We start from the raw sequence: 8,705 nt of genomic DNA, 5'->3' as shown, positions 1-8,705 counted from the left end.
AATATTTTTCAAATATCAAGAAAAAATTAATTTTTTTTTCTAAAGTTACCCTGAGAGTAAAGAACCTAAGATTATTTATTGTATTTTTAATAAATAAATTATAATTAATACGGTCAATTAGATTATTAATTAATACTAAAAGATAAATTTCTTAATATATGTAAAAACAAAAAAAAAAATTACTTAAAGTAAGCTAGAGTGAGTAATATTTAAGACCAAATATACCACAACATTTAGGAACAAAATAAACACGTAATAATGAAAAAAAGAAAAGGGCATGAAAGGAACAAAATGTTATTACAGTGAAAAATTGGAAAGTCACAAATGTCCATCCTGGTTCAGCTACAAATGTCCTGATAAATTGCAGACTTGCGACGACAAAGTATTGGGAGAGAGAGAAGACGAAGGAGAGAGAGAGAGAGAGAGAGCAGATCCATAAGAAAAACCCCTCACTCTCTCTTCTTTCTTTCCTCAATCCTCACTTCATTTCACAGCTAAAGAAATAGAAAGACTCTATCTTTCTCCTATACTTTTTGTCACCATGTTCTCCTTGAATGGAAGCAGTTTTACGGTAATATTAACTCAGATTCTGATTTCACCTCAGATTTCTTGTCCGTAGTCATAGAAACTCATCTTCTTTTATCCAAAAAAAAAAAAAAAAACTAGTCGTGATTAGTGGATAATTCGTGATTTTAGATTGTTTGGACCACACCCATTTTCATATATTTCAACTTAAGAAAATTCTATGGATATATGTTTTGCTTGTCCCCCAAAAAAATAAAAAAATTCCCTTGATTCATGAACACTTCTTGATTCAGATTGATTTAGACCAGTCCCATTTTTCTATGTTAAATCCCATATTTAGAAATAAGCTAAATATTGTTCTTTGGCCAAATTTTGAGTTGCCATAGAAAAAAAACAAGATCAGGTTATATATATATATATATAATAAAGTTTATTATTTTGCAGAATAATTCGCTATCTGGGGTTTCAAGATGTTTGACTCAGTCAAGCAGAAGAGGAGTTTCAGGTCCTATGGTTGTAGTAGCAGCTGTGAACTCAAATGGTAAACCAGGAGACAGAAATGTGAGTGTTTTGGTGGAGAATTCTATGAAGGAAAGTGCTGCAGCTCCGGTAGAGAAGGAGATTAAATCTACTGTGACAGGTGGAGTTGGGGATGTTTATGGTGAGGATAGTGCCACTGAAGATCAGTCCATCACCCCTTGGACCCTTTCTGTTGCTAGGTGAAAACATTACTTCTTGATTATGTTTCGATAATTACTATGCTTTGGTTATCAGCTCAGGATTTATATGAGTTTTAATTAGAAGAATTAACCTAAATAGCCACTCACCCACCTGCTTAACAGCTTGTTTGGATGGTTGTTACCTATTGTATTGTATCGTATTGTTACTTTAAAAGGCTAAAAATAACCGGATGATGTATACTATATGTAAGATTTATTATAATACAGTCAAACCTCTCTATAACAACCCTCCTCTATGACAATACTTCACTATAACAACCAAATTTTCTTTGGAACCATTTTTTCATGTAATGTTATAATACAAGTTATCTATAACAACACTTTACTATAGCAGCCAAAAAATGTCGGAACAGACGAGACTGTTAGAGGTTTGATTGCATATGTATAACCGTGTATAGTTAGTGTTTAATCTATGTATACTGGCTAGGAAAAGGAAACAATGAATTCGGCCGGCTATTTGCGTAAATGTCCTTTTTAATTACTTGAATCAATCAATCAGCAATGTGTCAATCTGAAACTGAATGGCTGTCCATATAAATTCTCTGTTTATTCTGTTATATTTGGACCTATTTCATTCCAATACATATTAGGGGTTGTCTGGTTTTAGAGGCACTTCTATTATGATCTTAAAAATTATGAGCCTTAATCCCAACTAGGCTTAAAATCTTTGTACACATTTGCATGATCTTTGGATTTTTGTCATCTCAATATGGCACTTGCCTTTTCTTCTGCTCTTTTATTGTTAAATTAAAATCTTTTGGTGAGGAAATTTATAAAAATTTATCTTGTAACTGTTTTTGGTATTATTAGTCTTAAGAGTTAATGGCACTTATGCATTGAAGCATAACTCTTCTCTTTCGCTTGCAGTGGTTACTCATTGTTGCGTAATCCGCACTATAACAAAGGGCTTGCTTTCAGTGAGAAAGAGAGAGATTCCCACTACTTGCGTGGTCTTCTTCCTCCGGTCGTTGTTAACCATGACCTTCAGGTTGTGTATACTGCATTTTGCAGTCCTATGGTTTCTGTGTCTCCTTTCTTTTAACAACATTGTTGTGCCACCCCTTGTGACAGGTCAAGAAAATGATGAACAATCTCCGTCAGTATGAGGTACCACTGCAAAGATACATAGCCATGATGGATATTCAGGTAGTCAAAGAAATAATTTTACGGCTCTAAATACTTTCTGCAATTATGCTGTTCTTGGATCAGCTCCTTTAAGTTATACTACTAAGTTGTGGAGAACACAAATGATTAGGGTACAATAATCTTTGAAGAGTGATGACATTGAGAAATGTAAACCATTTGTTTATTCAGCTCAAGTCCAGACGTCCTTCTGCACGTGTATGGATGTCTTTGTAATACTCTTGTTTGTTATTGTATGCATTTGTGCAGGAGATGAATGAAAGGCTTTACTACAAGCTTCTTATGGACAACGTTGAGGAGCTGCTTCCTATAGTTTACACTCCAACTGTAGGTGAAGCATGCCAGAAATATGGCAGCATCTTCAGGCGTCCTCAAGGTCTTTTTATCAGCTTGAAAGAAAAGTAAGCGATAGAAATTCACTAGATAGCTTCTCAAATTAATGGCTTGAGACCTTTTATTTCTTGTTAAAACTAATCTGTGCTAACCTTTTGCAGAGGCAAAATTAATGAGGTATTAAAAAATTGGCCTGAGAGGAAAATTCAAGTTATTGTTGTTACTGATGGAGAACGAATTCTGGGCCTTGGTGACCTTGGTTGCCAGGTATAATGTGGATTCACTTTTTGGAAATTCCTAAAGCCATTTTTAGGGACAAAAAAATCCTGTCTGTTTAACTAATCCAGTTCTTTTCAGAACCTATAAATTATTTTTCCATGTATACTGCAAATGTATTTCTCTGAAATTGAAAACATATTATAACAATATTTATGTCTTACCAGGGAATGGGGATTCCAGTAGGCAAGCTCTCTTTATACACTGCTCTGGGAGGCATTCGTCCATCAGCTGTAAGTTTCTGTAGGATAGATGTAACAATAGTTGGAATTGAGATGATACCTTTATTTCACAAATACTATTGTACTTATATGGAGTTTGGATAATTCACTTTATCACTCTATCCGCCAACACCTTATCATACACTCATATTATGGGGTTAGTTGTTTAAGGTTGTGAACTCCTCCCAATATGTTTGACAAATGAACCTGCAATTTGAAAATGGATGTTTTAACTTTATAGCCTGAGCGGCTTCTGATCGTTTCGCAGTCGTCACCTCACCTAGCATACTGTAATAGCACTCCACTGTATATGCTATGTGCACATGGTGCTTAAAAATAATTTATTTCCTATGTCCCAATTTGTGGGACACTATTACTATTTGGAGTCAACAATTTTTTTCTTCGACAACAAAGAAAAGCTCGGGACACAAAGTATCTCGCATTCATGCAGGATCTGGGGAAGGACCGTCCCCCAAGGGAGGCGTGGTGTAGGGAGCCTATTCTAACTCAACGTTAGTGGTTGATTTCACGGCTTAAACCCGTGAACTACAGGTCATACGGAGACAACTTTATTGTTGCTCCAAGGCTCCCCTTCAAAAGAGGAACGTAAGCCTGAGAGATTTGAACTCTCGCGTGGAAACCCCATGTACTTAGCAGGCACACGCCTTAACCACCTAAGTTGCTCCGACACGGCAATTTAGGTGCCGCACCCGTGTTGACACGACACTAGTATGAGTGTGGGTATGGGATCCGTACCGGATTTGGTCAAACAATTTTGGGTACTTTGACCACGACACACGGAAAAGTTCGAGATGAGATACAATTTGATTCCCGAAATCAGAACCAAAAAGTAGGATAAATTTGACGAAAATAGCATACTTTATCTAGGAAATCAATCCTTTACTCATCACACACTTTACTATACAAAAGTCTTCCACAAAATTTCTCATAATTTAGAGATTTTTATATTTTTATATTTTTTGAATTATTTTTAGCCGGATCCCCGCACTCGTATCCGTACTAGGATCCGTATCCCCGAGTCTTAGAATTTACATGTCGAAGGATCCGACCTCTAGATCCGCACCCGTGTCGGACACCCGCACCGGTGTCCGAGCAACTTAGTTAACCACTCAGCCAAAGAGACACTTTGAAAGGGCAGCACAATCACAAAGCATCCTGTATTCATGCAGATTCCGGTAAAGGGCCTCACCCGAGGGGGTGTGATGTAGACACACAAAAAAGTATCCAAATATTTCTAACAAAAATTGTAAATTATAATACTGTTTATCTAGTTTCTGAAAATGTAAATTATATATAAAAAATATTAAGGACCCTCGTACTCCAAATTCTGCCATTCATTGAGACAGTGGGAGTACAAGGTTTATCAGTCACATAATCTTATCTGGTTGCTTTTTGTTTTGCCTGCCTATCAGATTACATCAATTGAAAGCTTGACTATCCTCTCGTTATTTTCAGTGCTTGCCCATTACCATTGATGTGGGTACAAACAACGAGGATTTGTTGAACGACGAATTTTACATTGGACTCAGGCAAAGAAGAGCTAGAGGACAGGTTCAGAAATTTATATCTGATCATGCTCACTTTGCACTACATTCTATAGAAGATGTAGTATTTGCTTAATGTACTTTGTTTAATCGTCTTTCCCATATTCAGGAATATGCCGAACTTTTTGATGAATTTATGTATGCTGTCAAGCAGAATTATGGGGAGAAAGTGCTCATTCAGGTAGACGTTCTCTGGCATAGTTGCAGATATGTGCAAATAAATATTTTAATTGATAATCTAACTTTGTTTATCCACATCTCTAGTTTGAAGACTTTGCAAATCATAATGCATTTGACCTCCTTGCAAAGTACGGAACTAGCCACCTTGTTTTCAATGATGACATACAGGTAAGTCAAGGACTCATCAATTTGTCATTGTTTTCTTTTTTTTGCGGGGGGCGGGAGTAGGAAGTGATGGTTTTTCTGTTTGTTACAAGCGTTCAATAGCAAACATATTATCTTGTTTTTGTTCCAGGGAACAGCATCTGTGGTCCTCGCAGGGCTCATGGCAGCATTGCAATTGGTTGGAGGAACCTTGTCTGAACATACATTCTTATTCCTTGGAGCAGGGGAGGTACAGCTATTACTTATACTGCAGAATTTATCTTCTTCTTCACTTTGAACTGCAACTTTCTTTTTTTTTTGGGGGGCCACATTTCATGGAAAAGACCTTGCTTATCGGATAACTGAATATTTGACTTACACAAAATATTGTGTGCTCCAAGACCAAAATGGGATTCTGTTCAAAGTTGCTCAGTGTGTTCCTGCTCTTAAGATTTTAGCAACTATATTGAAGAGCTACTTGTATTTCTTCTGATTTGATCACCCTTTCTGCCTCTAAATGTTCATTTTTGTGTCCCATTCGCCTTGTCGTCAATGCAGGCTGGAACAGGTATAGCAGAACTCATAGCTCTTGAAATGTCAAAGCAGGTAGATTTAAAAGGCTACAATTCAGTTCTTTTTTATTTATTAGCTCTTCTGCTTCGAGTTTCAACTACGTTTAAAGTGAAGATATTCGGCTAGCTTTACAGTACTCTTTCTTGTGCAGACTGGAATCCCTCTAGAAGAGACTCGTAAGAAAATTTGGATGTTGGATTCTAAGGTACTAAAAACTCCATTATCAGACTTTTTATTCTTTTCATCATTTCCACAGCTTGTATTATATTAAAGCATCCATATCTCCCTCTAGGGGCTGATTGTTAATTCTCGCATGGAGTCGCTTCAACATTTTAAGAGGCCCTGGGCACATGACCACGAACCAGTAAAAGATCTGGTGAATGCTGTCAAGGTGGTATCTCTATTCTCTCATCCTCCTTGCTCTCTCTCTCTCTCTCTCCCCCTCCATCTCCCTCTCTCTGTCTCTCTCTCTCTCTCTCACTCACACACACACACACACACACACACACACACACACTCTCACACAGTCCTCTTTTTGTGCCAGTCAATTAAGCCAACAGTTTTGATTGGGTCTTCTGGAGCTGGGAGAACATTTACTAAAGAAGTTGTACAAGCTATGGCAACATTCAATGAGGTAAGAAAATGGATCCCTACTTGGATAAGATCATAAGAAAAGCTACATTCTGCAGTTAGTGTCACTAACATGTAAAAGCATAAACTTACGTTTTCAATGGTCTGTATGGCAGAAACCAATTATTTTTGCCCTCTCCAATCCAACGTCACAGTCTGAATGTACTGCTGAAGAAGCTTATACCTGGAGTGAGGTTAGATAATGGACACTTTACTTTTTCATGTTTGAACTTGGTCTTACAATGTCATTATTTCTCTCCTAGGTCCCATATGATTTTGTTATTATTTTTTAAGTCTGTAATATTCTTTTCATGTCTCCTTCAGGGGCGAGCCATTTTTGCTAGCGGGAGTCCGTTTGCCCCAGTTGAGTACAACGGGAAGATCTACGCGTCCGGTCAGGTCAGAGATTTCAGAACCTTGACTACTTACCATTTTTACCTTTTCCCCTTTTCTATGAATCTCTTTACATTATCAGTATTTATGCAAGATATGTTCTAAACTTCTCTCTTTTCCTTGTCTAGGCAAATAATGCATATATCTTCCCTGGGTTTGGTCTAGGACTGATAATTTCTGGTGCAATTCGTGTCCACGATGACATGCTCCTGGCAGCCTGTAAGTTGTGGAAATTGTTGTAGTTCAAGATTTTACCTCCCCTCCCCTCCTCCTCCCCCCCCCCCCCCAAAAAAAAAATTTGTATCACATTGAACAGAGAACAACAGGAAAATGGGGAAAAAAGCTGATGAACCTACATGCAGTGATCGTTCTTATGTTTTTGTAGAGGGGGGAATGGCGAGTTGCCCTTCTGACATGCATCTATGCTTATATTTTGAATTTTCTGGACGAAAGTTCTAAGGTGTAATCATCTTTCCGGCCTCTCCCATAAGGTGTGGTTAAAAATTTGACAGCCAGTAGTACTTATTAAAAGAAAGGTGACAGCCAACAAATTCTTCTTAGATTGTCCATGGAATTGCAAAAATAGGTCCACATTTGCTGTTTGATACTGTCAAGTTGATCACTGTCTAGGTTTTGCATTCCGAACCCCGAATTTTACATATTTCCATGAGATAGCTGTTTATGAAGGAATATTTTGCAATCAAATTCGCAAGGTCGTAGTTTTCTAGTAGTACTGTACTTTCTTCATATGCATTCAAACATGGACAACAGAATCAACAGGACACCTCTTCCAAGCTTCATTTGTTCTTAAGTTTGAACTGACAAGACCACAACAAACTTTCACTTTTTCGTTGTTGTCATCTTCATTTAAAACATTTAAAGGCGCCAATTGAAGATTTTTTTTTTTCTTTTCTCTGCTTCATAAGGTTTTACATTAATCTCTCCAATTTTGTTCCTTGAAACAGCGGAAGCTTTAGCAGAGCAAGTTAGTCAAGAGAACTTTGAGAAGGGGCTCATATACCCGCCATTTACCAACATAAGAAAGATTTCAGCCAACATAGCTGCCAAAGTGGCAGCTAAAGCATATGAACTAGGTATATTTCTCCTGTGGAATCTTTTCATCAGAAGATTTGCATGATCACTTCTAGCAGACCTGTTGAATTTTGTCCTTTTTGTTGCTTAATAGGTTTGGCCACTCGTCTACCGGAACCTGCGAACCTAGTAGCATATGCAGAGAGCTGTATGTACAGCCCCGCTTACCGCAGCTATCGTTGAGTCATAGAAGATATTTGTTGGTTGAAAAATTAGTCAGTCACTGTTCTTTTAAGATTAGTTAGTTATCGTCGTCTTTTCTTTCTCTTCCTTTTTCTTTTTTGTTCTCAAAATTTCTCAGCTCAATCCTGCTAGTCATATACAGGTAACTGAAAACATACAGTAGCATGCAGATGTTGTGCATTCATGAAATATTTCATTATATAAGCGTGAAAATGTAGGGAGCTCTGCAGCCTAAAGGCTTAATAAGCCTCGTTATTTTTCTTAGTTTGTTAGCGAAAATGTCTCCGGGTGATTATATAAAATATCAAAAGCCATGTATCATTTGTTGCCAGTTGAACAAGTTTTGGATAATGTGAATTGCATGGTAGGCTTCTGATGTTTTGCGAGATGCAACTACTGTCTAGGGCAGAATCCTGTAAAATGCCGCACCCCAAGGGGCGTGATGTAGACAGCCTACTCTAAAGCATTAGTGGTTGCTTTTACGGTTCAAACCTAGACAATTTTACCGTTGCGAGAACTAGTATTTATGGGTCAATATTTTTCTACACCAAGAAATAAGGAGAGGAAAGTGAAATTTATAGCTCTGAATAATCCGCTATGTGCAACCGGTTTCTGTTTCTTGTCCAATGGAATTGACTAAATCGGAGAAAAGTTGTGAACTAGTCTTGATCCTATTTAGATCTCTCTCTAAAGCAATGGTAAATAGT

The 8,705-nt window shown here is 37.4% G+C and overlaps 1 protein-coding gene across 3 annotated transcripts; it reads left to right on the top strand.

Annotated features, from left to right (window-relative positions):
• The first annotated feature begins 236 nt into the window (after positions 1 to 236).
• On the top strand, positions 237 to 8,329 carry LOC107772805 (NADP-dependent malic enzyme, chloroplastic). Of its 3 annotated transcripts, none has more exons than XM_016592276.2 (20): positions 237 to 571; positions 970 to 1,244; positions 2,133 to 2,253; positions 2,337 to 2,411; positions 2,658 to 2,809; positions 2,903 to 3,008; positions 3,185 to 3,250; positions 4,715 to 4,810; positions 4,913 to 4,984; positions 5,068 to 5,151; positions 5,279 to 5,377; positions 5,686 to 5,733; positions 5,852 to 5,905; positions 5,993 to 6,091; positions 6,245 to 6,334; positions 6,447 to 6,524; positions 6,655 to 6,729; positions 6,852 to 6,942; positions 7,689 to 7,817; positions 7,910 to 8,329. In XM_016592276.2, exons 1-20 carry the CDS (start codon positions 542 to 544, stop codon positions 7,996 to 7,998), a joined length of 1,929 nt encoding a protein of 642 aa, XP_016447762.1. In that variant the 5' UTR covers positions 237 to 541; the 3' UTR covers positions 7,999 to 8,329. The 3 variants fall into 3 exon arrangements, with proteins under 3 accessions (XP_016447762.1, XP_075087289.1, XP_075087290.1); XM_075231189.1 differs by having other exon boundaries at positions 387 to 571; positions 970 to 1,315; positions 2,031 to 2,253; XM_075231188.1 differs by lacking the exon at positions 5,686 to 5,733 and having other exon boundaries at positions 5,279 to 5,397; positions 5,827 to 5,905.
• The last annotated feature ends 376 nt before the right edge of the window (positions 8,330 to 8,705 follow it).

This window comes from Nicotiana tabacum, chromosome 15 (assembly GCF_000715075.1).
Source record: "Nicotiana tabacum cultivar K326 chromosome 15, ASM71507v2, whole genome shotgun sequence".
Lineage (NCBI taxonomy): Eukaryota > Viridiplantae > Streptophyta > Magnoliopsida > Solanales > Solanaceae > Nicotiana > Nicotiana tabacum.
This window is presented reverse-complemented; position numbering and strand designations above follow the sequence as displayed.